The sequence below is a fragment of the Rhinatrema bivittatum genome, chromosome 1 (assembly GCF_901001135.1).
Source record: "Rhinatrema bivittatum chromosome 1, aRhiBiv1.1, whole genome shotgun sequence".
Classification (NCBI taxonomy): domain Eukaryota; kingdom Metazoa; phylum Chordata; class Amphibia; order Gymnophiona; family Rhinatrematidae; genus Rhinatrema; species Rhinatrema bivittatum.
The window spans coordinates 509,841,396-509,862,307 of NC_042615.1; the positions used below are offsets into that span (position 1 = coordinate 509,841,396).

Sequence of the window (20,912 nt, forward strand, 5' to 3'; positions counted from 1 at the left end):
TCTCTACACACTTTTGCAGCTCACTACTGTTTAGACAAAGAAGGAAGACAAGATTCAGCCTACGGACAATCCGTCTTAAAGAACTTGTTTCCAGTGTAATCCCAACTCCATCTACATCCAACCTGCTGTGATTTTCGGCTGATTCATTTCAACAACGATACTTCACTGTTGCTTCACCTTAAAATGACTCAGCCTCTAGCTTGCTAATCACCCATATGTGAGGACTAGCATCCTGCTTGTCCCTGGGATAAAGCAAAATTGCTTACCTTGTAATAGGTGTTATCCCAGGACAGCAGGATGTAGTCCTCATGATACCCACCCGCCACCCCGCGGAGTTGGGTCCGATACGTTTTATTATTTTATTTTTTGGCTAATGCTAATTGCTACAAAACAAGACTGAAGGGAGACCCCTGTGGCAGGGAATATCATGGCATGCTGGGCATGCTCAGTAGGCACTCTGGTGCCAGTCAAAAGTTTCATAGAAACTTTTTAAAGAAGTTTTCCGTACATAGGGCTCCATTACTGATGTCACCCATATGTGAGGACTACATCCTGCTGTCCTGGGATAACACCTATTACAAGGTAAGCAATTTTGCTTTATCTCCTTTGTCAAGAAGCCGCACAAATTTGGGACTGGGCCCTGACACATTCCTTGTTTCTCCGGGCCACTTATCTAGCAGGCATATACAACATAGTTGCAGATCACCTCAGTCGTCAGTTCCAACCCCACGAGTGGTCCCTGGATCCTTTAGTAGCGACCAGGATATCTCAACGTTGGGGTCAGCCAACAATGGACCTCTTTGCATCCGAGCTGAATCACAAAGTGGACAGATTCTGCTCCCTGCACAAACAGAGAAACCAGTTAGCCAAGGACTCCTTTGCTCGCCTCTGGAACTCAGGCCTTCTATACGCGTATCCCCCGATACCGCTAATAACCAAAACTCTAGTGAAGTTACAACAGGACAAAGGGTCAATGATACTCATAGCCCCGTATTGGCCTCAACAAGTGTGGTTTCCCATACTTCTTGACCTCTCGATAAGGGAATCAATTCGCCTGGGCACAGCACGCACTCTCATAACTCAGGACCAGGGCAAGTTGCGCCATCCCAACCTTCAAACCCTATCTCTCACAGCCTGGATGTTGAAAACTTGATCCTGCAACCACTCAATCTTTCAACTAATGTCTCTCAAGTGCTTGTAGCTTCACGAAAGCTTTCCACACAAAAATCCTATCGTTGTAATTGGAAAAGATTCACCACGTGGTGCACGCAGAAAAGTATTGATCCATTTTCCTGCCCCCCATCATCTTTATTAGACTATCTCTGGCAACTTTCAGACTCTGGTCTCCAGACTTCATCAGTAAGGGTACACTTGAGTGCTATCTCAGCTTACCATAAAGGAGTAGAGGATGCCCCAGTATCAGCGCAACCCCTTGTCAGTAGGCTTATGAGAGGTTTAATTCAACTAAAACCCCCCTTACGGCCACCAGTCACAGAATGGGACCCTAATGTATTACTAGCAAGGCTCATGCGCTCTCCTTTTGAGCCCATAGCTTCATGCGATTTTAAATTTCTTACATGGAAAGTTCTCTTCCTAGTAGCTATTACATCTGCTAGGAGAGTTAGTGAGTTACAAGCACTTGTAACATACTCACCTTATACCAGGTTCCTGCATGACTGAGTGGTACTCCATACTCACCCTAAATTCCTCGCCAAGGTGGTTACTGACTTCCACTTGAATCAGTCTATAAATTTGCTCACATTATTTCCCAGACCTCCCTCGCACCCGGGCGAAAGAGTTTTACACACCTTAGACTGTAAACGGGCGCTAGCATATTATCTAGAACGCACTAAAGTCTATAGGAACTCTACCCAGCTCTTTGTTTCTTTTGACAAAAACAAACTGGGTAAAGCAGTGGGCAAACAAACACTCTCTAATTGGCTAGCAGATTGTATAAACTTCTGCTATGAAAAAGCAGGCCTTTCTCTCCAGGGACAAGTAAAGGCACACTCAGAGCAATGGCAAACTCAGTAGCACATTATCGTTCCATACTGATTGCTGACATATGCAAGGCTGCAACATGGAGCTCTCTTCACACATTTTGCAGCACATTACTGCTTGGACAAGGAAGGACGACAAGATTCAGCCTTTGGACAATCTGTCTTGAACTTATTTCCAGTATAATCCCAGCTCCTTCCACATCCATCTGCTGTGATTTCAGGCTGCCTCATTTTTTCCAACAGTACACCAGTTGTGCCCATTGCACAAGTTGTATGCTGTTGATCCAACACAAAGATGACTCAGCCTGTAGCTCGCTAATCACCCATATGTAAGGACTATCATCCTGCTTGTCCTGGGATAAAGCAAAATTGCTTACCTGTAATAGATGTTATCCCAGGACAGCAGGATGTAGTCCTCACGAAACCCACCCGCCACCCTGCGGAGTTGGGTACAAAACGTTTTATTATTTTATTTTTTGCTAACTCTTATTGCTACAAACGAGACTGAAGGGAGACCCCTGTGGCTCGAGGGATCATGGCATGCTGGGCATGCTCAGTGTGCCAGTCACGTTTCCAGAAACTTTGACAAAGTTTTCCGTGATAGGGCTCCGTCCAGTGATGTCACCCATATGTGAGGACTATATCCTGCTGTCTTGGGATAACACCTATTACAGGTAAGCAATTTTGCTTTCTCCAGTCTTCTCTGAATAATTCCTAACATTTTTTTTTTTTTTTTGTCTGCTGATGCAAGGTGAGCTGAAGATTTCAATGTCTATGACTCCTAGATTGTTTTCCTGGGTGGTGATTCTAAATACAAAACTCAGCATCATGTACCAATGGGGTTACTTTTTCCTACATTCATCACTTTTGCAATTGTCCAAATTAAATTTCATCTGCCATTTAGATGCCTAGTTCTCCAGACTGGCAAGGTCTCTTTGCAGTTCCTCAGTCTGCTTGTGTTTTAACCACTTTGAATAATTTTGTGTCATTTGCAAATTTGACTGCTTCATTGGTTGCTCCCATTTACAGACCATTTATGTAAGTGTTAGCACTGGTTTCAGTACAGATGACTGGGGTACTCCTCTTTTTCTGTCGATAAGATGAGTGAATTAGCTATGCCTTCTTGGGTGCGACATCATCCAGTGATGAGTGGCTTGGAACCTTTTCAGAGTAGCAGAGCTTTGATGCTCTGCCTGTGCGTGGATGTTCCCACATGATTACCTCAGTCAATAATACTCAGTTGCATTTTTTCCATGCCACTGAATGGATGCAAACCTTCTCACCTCAGTTGATTAGCAGTTAACAGTTACCACAAAAGCACTTTTCAGTGCTCTACAATGTCAAAATAAAACCCTGGGCTTTAAATATTGCTCATGCAGCCACATTTTGTCTGTGACAGATGGGCATAATTATCTTTGTCTTGGGTCCGACCATGACTAGTCTGCATGTAGGAACTGTGGCCGCATGTCTCCCCGGGCCAGGAGTCAGAGGGCCAAGAAAATCGCCAGTCTTAGGGAGGTGAGGCCAAGTCTTCACCTTCTGGAAGCTATGCCCCCTCCTCACGGCACTCAGTACAGTCGTTGCCAGGGCTGAAAGTGCATTACAGGGAGTCACAAAAACAGGCTTCTTCGGAGGGTCCAGATACATCGATAGCCTGCAAGCCACAGAGGAAACACCCCAAACCCTCTGAAACCAAACCCCATAAAATAAGAGTAATGCTTTGGTGATAGAGACGAGACTACAGTCAAAATCTGCATTGTCAATGCTAGTAAAATGGATGCATGAGTCAGTCACGTCCAAAACTAGTATCGGGAACCCAGGTAATCGGCGCATCAGGTCATGACGCACATGCATTGTCCCGTGGTGCATGACCTCCAGTGCACACGGCACCTTCGCATGATGCAAGTCAGCCGCGTTCGAAGCACATAGCTCCACGTGATGCAGGCCCACTATAAACGAAGCCAACCACAATGCCACACAATGCAAGACTGCTGCAACCAGGACTTCTGAAGGCACCTATGGAGATGTTACACTCAAGACCCAAGTATATGACTCAAGAGTCTGCAGCTGCAGCCTTTCTCTGTCCTGGGAACAAGTGCGGACAAGGAAACATTTGGCACCTTGGGAAAAGCCAAGAAGGCGACCACAACTCGAACTATAGGTCTCTGCGGAGGTAGATCCCATCCTCCAAACTTATGCGCCAATACCATGGTCATTCCAGCGAGATCACCTTCCATTAGCTCATCAGGATTGTTTCAACATGGACTACAAGTCTATTCATACTTTTCAAAGGTTTTGAGGCGGAAACATGAGGAACTCCCAGCTCCAAGAGACTCTGTTCTTCAGGGACAAAACGATATTTGAGAAATATCCCGCCTGTCATCTCTTCTGCAAGCTGAAGAGCCTTTCTTCATACGGGAGCCATTCCATCCCCTTCTCTGTAACTTTCTATATCTTTGAAACAGGGCATCCTGAACTGCACAAAAAAGGAGCAGCTAAGTGGCAGTTGCACTATGGATTGATAGAAGCATTTGTGATTTAATCAGTGTTCTCCAGTCCTCACCGAATAATTCCTAACATTCTATTTTCTTTTTTGTCTGCTGATGCAAGCTCAGGTGAAGATTTCAATTTCTCTGAACTCCTAGATTTTTTTCCTGGGTGGTGACTCTAAATACAAAACTCAGCATCGTGTACCAATAGGGTTACTTTTTCCTACGTTCATCACTTTTGCAATTGACCAAATTAAATTTCATCTGCCATTTAGATGCTTGGTTCTCCAGTCTGGCAAGGTCTCTTTGCAGTTCATCAGCCTGCTTGTGTTTTAACCACTTTGAATAATTTTGTGTTATTTGCAAACTTAACTGCTTGATCAGTTGTTCCCTTTTACAGACCATTTATGTAAGTGTTAAAAGGCACTGGTTGAAGTACAGATGACGGGGGTACTCCACTATTCACCTCCTTTGGGACAACCGACCATTTAGTCCAACTCTTTCCTGTCTTTTATTCAGTTACCACTCCACTATAGGATATAGTCTCCTTTCCATGACTTTTTAATTTCCTAAAAAGTCTCGTAAGGCATTTCATCAAATGCCTTCTGAAAATCAAACTACACTATTTTGATTGGCTCGCCCTTATGTTTGTTTACATTTCCCAATCTATTAGAATGTTTTGAAAGGCAGAACTTCCATTTGCTGAATCTGTGTTAATCCATGTCTGTCTATATGACCAGTAATTCTGATCTTAGAATACTTTCTTCTATTTTGTCCAGCATTGAGGACAAGTTCACTTGTCTGTTTACCAGATCACCCCTGGAGCCTTTTTTAAAATAATTCTAGTATTGTGTACTACCTTTAGTTTGACATCGGTTTTGAACATGTTTCCAAGTATGTAGCAGTAATTATGTATGTCTGCACAAACTGGGGAGTACATGAGTTCCCAAACTAGCTGATTAGCTGATCAAGAACATCTTACATGTTCTTGATCAGTTAAAAATAACACTGGTTGCCATTTGAGGAGTGGATCAAGTTTGACTGCTCTGTTAATACATAAATTGCTGAGGCAAACCAGATGCATGTTTATAACGCAATGCGAGCATTAAGATGTCTGAGGAATTTTCTGAATATTCCATCTCTGTTTAGTCAGACTGGCTGAATCCCGGAAGAGGATCTTTTCAGTCGCCAGACTACTCTTATAGAACTCATTGTCAGTGGATGTTGGCTGTACAAGCACTTTTAAGAAACTTATGAAGACTTTATTTTGGCAGGTGTTCTCTGACTGATGGGTTTATTACAGTAGGCTTACTTTTAACTGGGAGGTTTTTAAGATCTAAGATGTAAATGGGATGTTAGCAATTAAAATAACTCATAAATCTATTAGTTATTGTATTTGGTCATTATGATTTTGTTGTATTATGAATGTTTTATTTTATTTTTATTTTTTTTATTTATATTCCGCTTTTTGCACTTTTTTCAGCACTTCAAAGTGGATTATATTCAGTTACTGTAGGTATTTAATTGTGAGCTGCCTAGAGCTGTGTATTTATTCATACAATTAAGAAGGGTTAGAAAGATCATTGTGGTCTGACATGCTGGTGTCGCAGTCCTTAGGATTTGTGGTAGCTTTCCCCTATTCATATATCATTGTATCACAGTAATTAGTTAATTATGACTTTTCTAGACATACGTCAGTCAGCTTGTCTTCCCAAACAAGGAGCCCCGGACACAGCAACAGGGGATAATTCAGTCGGTAGATATCAACACTTTAAAGAACTTCATAAATTGGTTGGGCCTACCAAAATTTTATTTCAAACTGAACACTCGGTAGGAAAGAATGGAATCCTACTTCAAGCTTCAGGAAACAGAGAGGATGTGGGACTGGGCATGCTCCCATGGTGTAATACTAACAATCATTTATTTCGAGGGACATGAAAATATCATTAGGCATGACTTGCTGAGCCATGAGTGATTTCTGAACCTGAATGTGGCCAGAAGCATTTTCTTTGATTGAGGATTAAAGGTGGATCTGTTCGCAACAGTCCTGAGTAGGAAGGTACCAGCCTTTCTTCCTTGAAAGAGATCAGAAGACAAATTAAGAGCCCTTGTACACCTCTAATATCCAAAACCTTAAGAACATAAACGTAAGTGCCATGCAGGGTCAGACCAATGATACATCAAGCTCAGCTTCCTGTTTTCGATGGTGGCCAGTCAGTCACGTGGAATTATCTAGCACATGATTTCTTAAGAAGCAGAGATCTCCAAGTGAATCTAGTTAATAGCCATTAATAGAGCTGTCTTTCAGTACCTTGTTCAGGTCTTTATTTTTTTTTAATACAACTTTGCTACTAGCCTTTACCACATCTGTGGATAACAAATTAGAGTTTAATTGTTAATGGGAAAAAATACTTTCTTAAATTTGTTTTAAATCTGTTGCAAATTAGTTTCATGGAGTGGCCCTAGCTAGTAAAATTTTGATAATATTCTGGATGGTCATAATACTGTAATGGCCAAGGAAGAAATGGTTCATACTGTAACAGGATACAGCCATTGTAAAATCTATTAAGCTAGGATCTTCTCCCAGCCTAATTGCTTATCTGTAACTGTTCTCTGATGTCAACAGTACAGTGAGCTGCACAACTCACCCACATCTCCATTTGGAAATTGCTTTTTCTATAGTTCATGCCAAGTTACATAATCAACTGAGGAACAGCAGCAGGTCTGACAGCATGCCTCCTGGACACCCGTGCATGCCCAGAAGATTTCTAGGAAAGTTATGAGTGCTCGAACTTTGTACATAATGCAGGTCAGGTGTCCTATTAGTGTGACTTGTACTGCCTTCATCGGAAAACATTTATTTGAGATAAGCAATTACCTTTTTTGAGCATGCAATTTCTCAGTCAGCCTAGGTAGTTTATTCTAGTGATATGTCCGTGTGTAACAATTCCCCCAGGTGATGCTTGTGTGTTTGTGCTCTGAATATTAGTTCATGCGTACCTCAGTTTCTTTGTCGCAATCAGTTTTGTAGACTTGGGACCTGATTTACTAAGGATTTTTTTTTCATTCTGTGCCCAAGGAAAAAAAAATCTTAGTAAGTCAGACCTTTGGTTACTGATGGGTGGCAGTGGAGTAGAATGCTCCAAACATGTTTTCCTGAATTAGTCATCTGACAAATGTGAGGTAGTGAGGGGAAAAAGTGGGGAAAGTTGGTTTTCTTTTCGTTTCCCAACCGTCCCTGCTGGGCCCTGCCCCAACAGCTTCTCTCTCCCTTCTCTGTCGCCCTTTTAGAAGCGGCTGCTCCCCACGGCGTGGAACAGCCCTGGAGAGGAGGCAGCAGGTACCAGGGCCCCACGCAAGGGGCGGCGGAAGAGGAGCAGCTCATTTGCCAACCGGAAACTGGCCAAGGTCAAGCAGGTGGTGCGGCGTCGGCGCGGCCGGCCGACCATTCGGCAGCATCTGCCACTGCCAGCACGGGCGGCACTAGCTAATCCAATGACGGAGGTAAATTACAGCAGCTATGCCCTCCCTTAAAAACAAAAAAACAAAACCAAAACTCATTTCATCCACCTCCACTTTGTCACCTTGGTGTGATTTTAGTTCAGAATGGTGTTTAAAATTTATTATTTTTTTTTGTGGCCACAACCACCTCTGATATTGTGCAAGTTTTTGAAAATAGCTTTCTCTGAGGGACAAGCAGAATGATCAGTTACCTAAGTGGTGATGTTATCCGACCACACTAGTGTGGAAACATTTCCACAGCTTCTGGAAAAGCCCAGAAGGCTTCTCTGGGCATGCACAGGACTTTCCACACAGCCACCGCCATGTGGGTCCCCTTAGTCTTTTTTTTTGTCTATAGAGATTCTGAATTTTTATCCCAGTGTTATCCCAGTCTTGCCATTAATATTTTTCAGTAATTTTCATCTTTGTTTGCATCCTTTTTCCTTGATCCAATCTTAAATTCCTTAATTAGGTTTTGACAGATCTTTTGAACTTTTCTTTTGTTGAAGATCTACTCCAAAGTAGGTTTTTTTCCCCCTTGGCTTTGGAGCAGCCTCGATTGGCATTTTTTTCACTACAGATTTTAATTTTGCTTCTTTTAGCTTTCTTACCATGGCCAAAAAGTCTTGCAGCTTCAAACATTGCCCCTGCTGCAACTTTGATTTACCTCATGGATCATCTTGAAGTGTGCATGTGCCGTTTGGAGCTGTAGCATGTTGTCCTTGTATGTGACATTTTCTCAGAGATGTCACTTAGGGCCATCAAGCGCTGGCAGCTGAGAATACAGGATATTGCTGCTAGAAAGAAGACTGGGCTATGGACTTCAGCACCAAAGGTATCGACTTCTAATGACCCAGGAGCTGCACTGGCTGCTTGAGAAGCTTTGGCACTGAAGCATAAACATAAGTCCAAGAATAGGGAACCTTCCTGCTTACACCACTTGGCACCTGAGTTCCTTGGATTTGAGTTTGGTCTGAGGAGTTGTGGCTCTGAGCAGTGAAAGCATTCTTCGAAGTATTGGCGGTGCCTTCCTTCTCTTCAAGCACCTGATAGCACAGAGGTTGAGATCATCATAGATGCAAACAAACATGCCAAGAGGGTAATGTATCTTGGAGTTTTTCTATATTGAAACAGTCTACAAGGGTCCATTTGTTTGCTATCAGTGCTTCCCTTTTGGCTACTCAGGACCTCTCCTCTCTAACTGAGCCCACTACAGTGTTGGCTTCAGTTTTTTTTATTCAAATTTGGATAGAAGGATCTGCAAGGTTTTCTCTGAAGCAGACTCAAGTGTCACTGAGCAACTCCATGTAGGCTGTGGAGCTGATAGATCTGCCCTTGAATCCTTTGCTCCAAAACCAAGTGGGTCAGCACTGAAAGCCATTGTTTGGAACAGATTATGCTTTGGATCCATCCCTAGTGAGTCTGAGTTGAACAGCCTCAGAAAGAGAAGTTTCACCAGCTTTGCAGTATCATTTAGCCTTGATGCTTCATCAGTCTCTGATCCATTTCTGATTTTAGGTCTGGTTACTTGAACAGTCCTGGGAGTCCACTTTCAGATCCGGAGATTTAGGATGTGAAGAGGATTTTCCTCTTCAGTTAGCCAGACCAGTCTAGACGAATGGGTTATTCCTCCCCACCAGCAGATGGCGATAGAGAACAGGTTTGTAGATGTCACCCTTTATATGTTCCCATGCTAACCTCAGCCTGCAAGCATTTAGTCTCTAGCAGATTGTAGGCAAGCTTCCCAATGCTGTGAGTTGTTTCCTGGTTAGGCCCAATGAAGAGGAAATTAGAAGAGGACTGGGTGCTCCTGAGATGACGGGCTTTTGGGTCTATTTCTCCCCTGGTTGAGCACAGCCAAATTCATGGAGGTACTGGCAGCTCCTGGGATGACATTCTTTAGGCTTCTCCCTCCCCCCTCTTCTCCCTGCCCCCACTGGTTGAGCAAAGCCAACACTTCAAAGGAATATATAGGCAGTATTTAAGTTTCCTCTTCTGGTTGAGCACAATCAGATTCATGGGTGTCCTGGCAACTACTGGGACAACAGCACAGAAATCTCATCAACCTGTGTTGAGGGATGAGAGGCTGTGAAGAAGCAGGAACTCTTGTGGTTGGCAGTGCCTGGAGGGGGGAGGACTGGAGGAACAAGCAGCAGTGGTAAGCTGCCCCGGGGGGGATTCCACATTTATTGAGCCGGTCCTCAGATTTTTACCTGCAAATGGTCTCAGCAGGAATGATGGCCATTTTGATGCCTTCAGGATAGGGAGCCATTATAGAAATGATGGCATCTGAGGGATCAAATTCTAGCGGAGTCTTATAGTCTCTGAGGTCTCTGTCCCTGGGAAGGTTGTGGCACCACAGTAGTGCCTCCATGTTCCCAGTTTTTTGCATTTGTTCCAACTAGCTTTTGCCTTGGCAGATGCAAGCATGGACTTTTATTTTTTTTCTTCCCTCCACCCCAAGAGGGAGCTTATACAGCCCTTTTAAGAAAAAGGGTTTGTGTTGAGGGGGAGTGAGAAATATCACAATCTGGTGGTGCTTATGTTCTATGACTGGAGTACTCTTCCAGGAAGAAAGACAATTCTAAAGTGGTTCTTAGTTCTAAAAAAAGAAAAAGAAATTCCTCCTTTATTATGCAAGCCTTACAGTTTTTGGATGTTGCAGAGATGAAGGTGGTTCAAGATAATTTGGTGCCAGATTCTGTCTTGCCTGGAATCAGGAGACTGGCAGAAGCCCTTCTTTCCTTAGAATGATCTGGGAGCTTATCACTTCTGAGAGGATTTCGCCATATGGTCCCTTTAGGCAGGCAGGAAATTAAAATAAAGAATTCTCCCTCGGTAGAGAGCAGGTGCAATCCTTAAAGATGCCCAGAACCAGAGGATCAAATCACTGCTTTTGCAGACCTTGAGGCTTCCAGACAAGCCCTCTGAGTCTTTTTTTTTTTGCAGTGGTATTGTGGTCAGGCCACATCTGTGCTTGGGGCAGTGTCTCCAGGAGAGATCTTGGGAAGGCCCTGGGGTGGGGCTGGAAGAGACTGCCCAGCTGGAGCTGGATGCGGCCTTCATTACTGTTGAATCATGTGACCTTTTTACGGGCTTCAGTGTGGAGTATGGCTACTTTGGTATCTGTTTGTCAGTTGTTCTGGTTGAAGAATTGAGCTACGTATTCTACATCTCAGGCTTGGCTGGGCTAAGCTTTTCTATTTATTTATACCACATTCATTACCAAAATACTGTTTGTTTTTTATGAATTGTGATCCGCTTCAATTTATACAGTCATAAAATAAAGTAGCATCTTATAGAACATATCATTTAAAGGCATCATTAAATAAAAAAGCTTTCAACATCTTCCTAAAACATTTATCACTAATTATACATATTTCTAGAGGAAAAGAATTCCATAAAACTGGGGCCACTTGGGAAAAGGCATAACTAGGGATGGTTAGCAGCTGTTGGCTTGCAGAATGTAAGCTTTGTTGTGGGCAGTACAAGTGTACCAAAGTTTTCATATATGCAGGACACTGTTACAAAGCTTCTCTAAGAGTCTCGAAGTGGGTTAAGACTTGAGTCTGTCTCCCAGACTTCCCAAGGGTAAGACTAGGAGGCCATCTTGGAGGGTATCAACTACAAGATGCTGGAAGGCATTTCAAGTAGTATATGCCTGTTATGTCTTTGACTTCTTGAGGGTGTGTGCCCTTAGCAGTTTCAGTTCTGCATGGTAACGAGAAGTGTCAAAGAAGGGCACACAGATCCCTCCAGTACACAAGGTTCTTGAAAGTAAGTGTAAGGACCCATGCTCCAGAGGCATTGATAGGTGGTTGCCTTTCAGGGTTTTTCTGGAGATGGGTCCAGTTGCAGCAGAAAAAGGTATCCAGTATCTGACATCTATGAGTAACAAAATGTGTTTGTCACATAGGAGCCATAATGCCAATTCCAGTATTGTCAGCCCTGGGACAGTTGCTCTTGTTTGCCCTAATGATGATGTAGGTGACAACACTGCCTAGCCAGTGGTAGAGCATGTAATGGTATCTGCAAGGGTGAGCTGTGGTTGCCAGAATGGGGTTGGGTGGTCAGTTTTTGACAATAGCAAGCTGACTTCCTCCCAGTCTGTGGAATACCCTGCGGGATAGGTAAAACACTAGAAGGTCTGACCTGAGGAAAGGAGACTCAAGCTACAATGCCAAATCAGAAGTTTATTGCAGGTAGGCCTGCCTTCAGATACTAGGTTTCTATGGCACTGAGATTGCTTTGGTGGGCGAGAGCTCACATGAGCTCTTGGCAAAGATCCTAGCTCTCAAGATGACCTCCTCAGTCTTAGGTATTCTCAAGAAGTTTTCTAAGGTGGGAGGAGACCAAAGCCAATCTGACTTGGTATTCCTGATCAAGATCCTGGAAGAAGGAGTAGATCTACAATTCCTGCTTGTCTAGTATTGACTGAGAACGGTATCTTTAGATAGGGCAAAGCCATATGATTCTTCTATTGGTTTGAAACAAGAGCTGTTAGAAGAATGTCCTTAAGTCTTTCCTCCTTTCTTTAGAGACAGGCAATCTGCTTTGTCTCAGTCAGTGCTATGATGGTTGCATTTGTGAATCAGGGAAGGTCCATGAGTTCCAGTGACTGGAGAAGCAGAATTCCTGCTGAAGTGTGTGGAGACATTTGTAGGAATGCTCTTGGCAGCTTGCAATGCAGGAGTGGAAAGCCTGCAGGCAGATATTTGTGAATTCAGGGGTATGGGCATTGTCAGAAGCGACATCTTCCCAGCTAGTACACTAGTGAAAGGAACCTGACATGGGCTGAGGCCATCAGCAGCAGTGACAAAGCAAAGAAATGTTTTCAGTCAAGAAAAACAGGTTCATTCTGTCAGGTTGTACTAATTCAGGAATGGCCATTGCGAGGGTTTTCTGTTCTGATTTCCTCCATGGCCCTTGGTGTGCAGGTCCTTGCAGAGGATAGCAGATGTTTGATCTGGTGATGTTATGCTTTTGCTTGGCCTAGCACATCCTAGTATGCAAAATTGATAAGGCTATTTGATGATGTACACCTATGGTTGCCTCAGTCCAGGAGTTCTCTTGTTAGAGGGCCAAATAGTTTGCAAAGTCCTGTCTTGGATTGTCTTCTAGCATGGCTCTTGAGAGGGCAGATTGGACTAAGAACAGATACTTGATCAGAGTAATGTTTTTCTTGTGGTTTTGAAGGTTTCTGAGGCATGAGGTGCAGGGAAGTGTGGTGCAATAGCATCAAGCTTATCTTTTGGATTTCTTGACAATGGAGAGAGAGTGGCTAAGTTCTGAACTCCTCGCCAATGCAGGTAGAGGCTATTGTCATTTATAGGGAATTGCCTAATGGGCAATCCATTGGTGTGTCATTCAGATGTCTTGCATTCCTTAGGGGAATCAAGCATATTCGGCTGCACAGATAGCAAGTGTGTTCCTTCCTAGGATCTGTTTTTGGTTCAGAACTGTCTAATTGGTATTCCCATTGAGCCAGTTTGGAAAGTGTGAGGAAGAATTTATTTAAAAAAAAAAAAAAGACCTTGTCATGTAGGTTTCTGTTCTTAAGATTCTCAGAGGTGACTAAATATTTCTGCAAAGGTTACATCCTTTTTCCTCAAAGTGCCATCTTAGTTTCATCTCGATCAGATGATGTTCTTTTCTTCTTAAGAAGGAAACTTTACTCTGAAGGCTGTAGACAGCGCTACCTTCTAGACATATGTAGGATTTCTTCAATATCTGAAGGTGTCCAATATGTTTTAGAGATCAAATTTCCTAGTACATTTTAGTGGTTGCAGAAAAGGTAACACACACTACTAGTGTTCAGGATGTGTTATGTACAGAGTTCTGCTGTGCACAGTGGAGATGTGCATAGCAGTTGCACAAACTTACTTGCATTCCTTACATTCGTTCTTTGAGTGCTTTCATCTTGATGTCTGAGTTAGGGTAGATGATTCCTTTTGGTTCAGGCATCTGGAGAGTGGGTCTTGCAGAATCCCACCCAGATTCAGGGGTTGCTTAGGTACATCCCATGCATGTGGACTGGTCTGGGTGGATGGAAGAGGAAGGAGACATTTAGTCTTTCCTTGAGTCCAGCTAGACCAAGTGGACTCTCCCAGACTGCCAATTTTCTGATCTTCAGATTTTTAGCCATGCAAAGTGGGTTGTATCCGCAGTTCAGATGCTGTCATCATTGGGTGGCCTCTGTAGCCTTGTTCCATATGTTTCCACTTTGGGCGAACCTTGCATTTCGTTCTCCCTTGAAAACCCCTGGGTTAGTGTATGTGTGTAGGAAGTAATTTAATTTTTTTTTCTCTTAAGTTTGTTTTATTGAATACTGGCAGGCTGATGTCAACAAATCTGTTCTATCTTCATCTGCTCTTGGGGAAGCATAATCCATGCATCTAGACTGCTCTGGCTGAACTCAAGGAAAGGAAATTATCAGGTAAGACTAAATGTCTCCATTCTCCTGATCTCTCCTTTGACCCCTTGCCTTCTCAGGCCAGAAGAATGTCTCAGGTAACTTCTTCTCAGATTTTGTTCAGAGAATGAATCGGGCCTTTCCCTTTAATTCGAAGGTAGAGGATAAACACTGGGCATATTTATTTGGCTTCCTCAAGGTCCTTGATGCTTCTAAAGAATTCACCAACTTCTCCAGAATGTACAGAAAAGAATGTGGGAGATCCTACTCTCTGTACTCCCTGTGAATAAGGTGGATGTAAAATATTGTGTCCAGCCCATTCCTGGATTCAACAAATCCCCAATTGCCACACCAATCTGTGATAATTGAATCTGCTGTAGAAAAGGCCAAGAAATCAAAAGGCTCATTCTTCAGTACTCTTGAGGCAAGTCTCTTGGACTTTAGACTTTTTTGGGAGAAAGTTTGTTCAGAACACTGTTAAATTCCCACATAGTGACCTACCGGATCATCTTGATTGAATACATGCACGGTATTCTGGAAGGAGCAAAGACATTTTCTGAGCACCTCCCTCGAGATATAAGGAGATTTTTGTTTGATTAATTTAGGTGAGTAGTGTGGAAAGCATCTGGTCTGTTCATCTTTTGATGCTTTCAAAATATCATCAGGAGCCTATTTCAAGATGATAGATGCTATGAGCTTGTAGCATCAGAGAATATGAAGGAAAGATTCACAGATGGGTAATGCAGTGGGGATAATCTCTTCAGAGGTAGTGAAAGAAGTGGTGAATCAAATTAAAGACCACTGATCCATGTTTCAGATGCTGTCTGTAGTGTCTCCTCCAAACCACTCTTTGTTTAGTTTATTTGCTTGATTGCTTGCCTTTTCATTGAAACATCAGAGTTTATAAAATAAACATAGTAACAAACCAATAAATATTCTAACCAAAAATAAGCAATTTTGAATACAATAATCGTGTTACAGTAATAAATAATTATATAAATAAATACAAATTAAAAAAAAAAAACTTAAACTATTAAGTATAATATGCTCCCAGGACAGGAACTAAAAGTAGAGATACTAGAATGAGTGTGCCCTGTTAAAAGCTGAAATTTTATGTGGAAAAAAACAGGCTTTTACTCTCTTCCTAAAGTTCTGATAATTTTCTGTGTAATGGGAGATTGTTCCATAATGAAGCTGTTAAGTAACTAAAAGCTGAGTGACTGATAGTTTTCAGCCTTATTGCTGTGGGCAACAGAATGGTAAGCCCAGTTGTGAAGAGCAAAGAGTTGTGCAAATCGATACAAAAGAAACAAATCTGATGGATGTTAAGGGCAGCACCTATGTATGTATCTAAATGCAGCAGTAAGAATTTTAAACTTACCCCGTACACAACAGGGAGCCAGTAGAGCTGTTACATGATGGTATCCCCCCCCCCCCCCCCAAAACAAAAACTTACCTGCTGTGAATTGAAGTAGTCTAATATGCTTCAGGGATTCAAGTGATACAAGTTGATCCTGTCTGGGAGATTCCAGAATGGACGAACCAGGAGACAGTTTTTAACTCAGAAAAGATGTTCTCCTGCAACCACTTGCCTCTGGCAACAAGATTTCCAGATCACATCCCCATGATGCTAAAAACTCTAGATTCCATGGATATCTCAGTCAAAGCTGGGGTTGAGGTTTTGACTAGATCTAAAGTGCATAGCCAGCACTCCAGTCTTTGTTTCAAAGCATTAACCTGTTTTTTTGGGGAGGTGGGGGGGCAGAGGGTTTCGCTGAGGTTGTACACAAACAGTCCATTATAACCTTCCACAGGTGTGTTTGTCTACATATTGCATCTTTTGAAATTCCCTCAAAATTGCCCATCAAGAGATCATTTGGAGAGGACAGTTTTTCAAAGGGATTTCTGTGAGTAAACAGGTATTTACCCTTGGAGGTAAAAGACCTTTGAAAATTGCCTACCCCTTTCCTGTGAGTAAAAGCAGCAGAGCCAAGGGTGGCCTAGGGGGCCAGCAGGAGTACATGTGGGGATTTAAATTTGGTATCCTTGCATATTTTTAATCCTGCATAGTTTTCACTCAAAGTATATGGGGTAAAAATATCCCTGAAACAGTGGCCGCTCCAGGATTTTCAAAGGGAAATGGAGTTTCTCTTTGAAAATCTACTTGCAGGTCCACATGTTGGAACTACCATGGGCCTGCAAGCTACACAGGCATAGTGTAGCTTCCAGGCCCATGGTATAGTGTGTGAAAATAATTATTCCAGAGACTCAACACTAGTTGGATTTCTTTTCCTTTTTACAGGCCAATGTGGTCTAACCTGTCACAGTACAGGAAAAAGGGCAGGGATTTTATTCCCAAGTATTTTCCTTGTTCTCAAAAAGAGGGGAAAGTTTTGTCCCATCCTAGACCTAAGGGCCTAGAACAAATTTCTGGTGAAAGAAAAGTTCAAGATTTCCCTGGGCACCATTGTTCCCCTTCTGGAGACTGGCTATTTTCTCAGGAATTAAGGATACCTATACCTACAGAGATTCATCTCAGTCACAAGAAAGGTCTCTGATTTGTAATAAGAAAACTTTTTCAGTATCACATATTGCCTTTTGACCTGTATATCTACGCAGGCTGAGTATGTGTGTTGCTCTACCTGGATGATGGGCTGGTTCAGAGCTCATGTCATACCTGGTGCAAGGGAATCTATGCTCACCAATTTCTGGTTGCTGGAGTTGCTAGAGCTTCATCATAAATTACCCAGAATCAAAGCTCAGTCTTTCACCTTGATTGAAATTCATTGGGGATCTGCTATACACATCTCAGGCAAAATCCTTCCCACCAACAGTATTTATAAGTTAATGATCACAGTGAGACATCAGTTTGTAACATATAATGTTAGGCCATATGACATCAATAGTCCATGGCCTCCCTATGGCATTTCTTCCTATGAGACAAGCCCAGTGGACCTTAAAGTCCTAGTGGAATCAAGCCACTTGGGGACGTGAAGAATGCATTCATGGCTCAACTCAAATTTCTCCTTTGAGTTGGGCTCATGCTAAACTGACAGAGCTTACTGTTCCAAATTCCTCCTCACAAAATTGTTCTGACAACAGATGCTTCAAACTTGGGATGGGGTACACTCACATACAAAGGCTTCTTACCCAAGGTCCTTGATCCAACCAGGAAAAGCATTCCCACACTAATTGCCTGGAGACACAGGCAGTCATAAATGCTGTAAGAGCTTTCAGAGATCAGACTCTAGAAGAATTATCCTTGTCCAAATGAACAATCAGTGTGATTTTCCTTTTTTTTGTTTAATTTTGGCCCATTAATTCCTCCTTTCTTCTTCTCCCTCAAGCTCAGTTGAAACCAGTGCTGGGATCCTGGTGCTATGAGTTTTATTCATAACCACCTGGGGATTTTTAGCCTTTTTAAATAGACCCATCCTCCCACTTAACCTAGTCTGGTCATTGCAGCAATATTCTTGAGGCCAGGAGCTATGTTCCAGGGTTCCTCCTAGAACCCTGTATCATGGGTTCTAAGTCCAGCCACTAGGTGTTGTCCTTAGCGATGATCACAACTCCCTTTCCTTCCAAGGGATTGGGAATGTTGTCTGCAACATCCTGTCCCAACCTATGGTGTGAAGAACCCGTTCCATCTTCCACATAGAAATTCTCAGCACTTGCCACTGGGCTAATCCGGGTAATGATGGTCCTTGTAAACAAGCAGGGAGGAACAGATTCACTTCTACTATTGGAAATCAGTCAAGATTTGGAACTGGGCCTCATGGGCCACATTCCTGGCAGGTAAAGAGAATATCCTAGTAGACTCAGACAGGTAGTAGACCATCACAAGTTGTCCCTGGATGAGGAAATGGTAAACATCTTCTTTGAGTGGTAAATTCCTGATATAGCTCTGTTCACTACCAATGAGGACAGGAAAGTTCCCCAATTCTGCTCCACGAGAGATTCATAGTGCGCTAGCCTCTGATGTCTTCTCTCTCCATTGAGGGGATGGGCCTTTTGTACACACATTCTCTGATACTCCTGGTTGTCAGAATCGTGTTGAAATTCAGAAGGGTCAAATGGACTATGATATTTCTTGCTCCTTTTTGGCCAAGACAGATTTGATTTCAGATCCTTTAAGAGTTATGGATCAAGTAACTGATTCAGTTGGGGAGTTCCCAATTATTGATCATGCAGAACCAGTGAACATGCCATCATTCCAGTATCAAGTCCCTCAACCTCATAGCCCTGGATATTGTGCTGGACTTGATTTGTTACTTTGATCTCGCTGATAAAATTTCTCACATTCTTCTGGCTTCCTGAAAAGAATCCATCAAAGTCTTATGAATTAAAATGGGAGAGGTTTGCCATCTGATATGAGTGCAAATACCTAGGTCCATTCTCGTCTCGCACAAAAACTGCTTGAAAACTTACACCTTAGTACAGTTGAAGTTTGCCATCCCAGAGTAGAAGAAAACCCCATTAACGCTGTCAGGTTTATACAGGGCTATCTTCAATTGAAGCCTTCCTCAGCATTCTTATGAAGTTGATGAAAACTCCTTTTGAGCCTCTGGTCTCCTGTGAGTTGAAGTACCTGGCCTGAAAGATTTTATTTTTGTGACAATCACTTCAACCAGTAGAGTTCGTGAGCTCCGGGGCCCTAGAGACATCCACCTTGAAGTAAATTTCATCATAATAACGTAGTGTTATGCACCCTTCCCAAGGTAGTATCAGACTTCCATCTTAACCAGTAAGTCATCCTGCCAGCATTCTTTCCAAAGTCCTATGTTCACAAAGGTGAAGCCCTGCACAGTCTGGATTACAAGAGAGAAGTTGTCTTCTCTTTGGAGCAAAGCTCATTAGAAGGTCCACCCAGCTTTTTATTTTGACCCCAATAAACTTGGAATCTCTATAACCTTTATCTAATTGGATAGCAGATTACATCCCCTTTGATATTCTCAGACAGGTCTGACTCTAAAAGGGCATATCAAGACTCATAATGTTAGAGCCATGGCAGCACCTGCAGATCATCTTAGGTGTGCCTCCATTGAGAAGATTTGTAAAGCTGCAACATAGACTGACTTTATATCTTCAACTTATATACTGCCCATTTATAAAGACTCCAGGATAGTTTGAAAAAACAGTAAACATGCACCATAAAATACAACAAAACTATAAATAGAACAAAAAATTAAACAAAATATAATACAACTTAAATTGCACTTAAAACGGAAATAAGTCCACAGTAACATAATAAAACTCCTAACTCTCATTTCCATCACTAAAATACTGATCTAAAAAGCTACGCCTTACTCTGCTTCTGAAAATTTAGATAATCTAAAATAATTTGAATTTCATTTGGCATAGAATTCCATAAAATTGGCAAACTAAATGGAAAAGATTTTTTTTTTCATGTTAACACCAATCTTAACCTCTTTTGGTGTGAGGACATGTGGTCTAACCTCTTGGGAGAACCTTAGGTCCCTAATAAGTAGAATGCATCAACCGATCCATTAAATATTTTGGAGACAATCCATGCAGAATTTTAAACAAAGAAAAATCGATCCTATAGGCCTATCAATCTCCCCAGTGTAAAGATTTTAACACTGGGGAGATTGATCTCTAGATTTTCATCACTGGAGAATATGAAAGGCTATATTTTAGATCAGTTGTAATCTATGCTGCTACCCTTTAGTCACCCCAGCATAGAGAGCATTACAGTAATCTAACTGGCTTGTTATGGTAGTATGAATTTTAAGTTGCTAAGCTTCCTCGAGAGAGAGGGTCATAATATATGATTCTCAAGTTTAAAAAGCAACAATGAACCACTCTAGAAATTTGGCATGCAAATTTAAATCCAAATCTAATACTACTCCAAAAATCTATATTTCTTGTTGTAGAGGGAGAAAAGTATTGTCTGAGAGGATCAAAAGCTAGAGTTGATTTCCTTAATCCACAAGACCTCAGTTTTTAGTGGATTAACCTTTAGTTTATTAGCCCTCAACTACTGAGAAATTTCAATCAGACCTTGGTTCAGTTTCTGCAGCTGATCGTATCAAGAGGAACCTAATTCGCAGTAAATTTGAAAATGTCCTATAAATATGGACGTGCCATGTTTTCTAATTAAAGTATTTAGTGGTTAACATAAACTTGAACTAAATAGGGGATAAATTGGAACCCTGAGGAACTCCTTAATATAATTCCGATGGGTAGAAAAAGAACCACCTAACTTTACTTTTAATATATGCCTGCCCAAAAAAGTTTCAAACCAAGCCAAAGCTGTTTCCCTAATACCCAGCGAATTCGTCACTATTAGATAATTGGGGATAAATTTATAGTTTTTATGTTCTGTTCAATCTTTTACCAGACTAAACAATGCTTTAGATTAATTTTCCACATGGTTAATCTGTTTATTATAATTGGGCTTCTGATTTTAGATGTTTATTTTCTAGCTAATTAGGCGTTCTTTGGGGGTACTAAAAATTGGTGTGTTAATATTTTCACAACGAGGTCCTA

At 42.0% G+C, this 20,912-nt stretch overlaps 1 protein-coding gene across 7 annotated transcripts in view; it reads left to right on the top strand.

Annotated features, from left to right (window-relative positions):
• MBD1 (methyl-CpG binding domain protein 1) overlaps positions 1–20,912 on the top strand; it is a 322,119-nt gene that overhangs the window by 257,684 nt on the left and 43,523 nt on the right. For 5 of the 7 annotated variants that reach the window (XM_029611568.1, XM_029611550.1, XM_029611587.1 and 2 more), the window contains one exon: positions 7,781–7,993. The exons of the other annotated variants lie outside the window; for them this stretch is intronic. In XM_029611568.1, the coding sequence (XP_029467428.1) occupies positions 7,781–7,993 (213 nt within the window). The remainder of the gene's footprint in view (positions 1–7,780; positions 7,994–20,912) is intronic. 7 annotated transcript variants of the gene reach the window in all.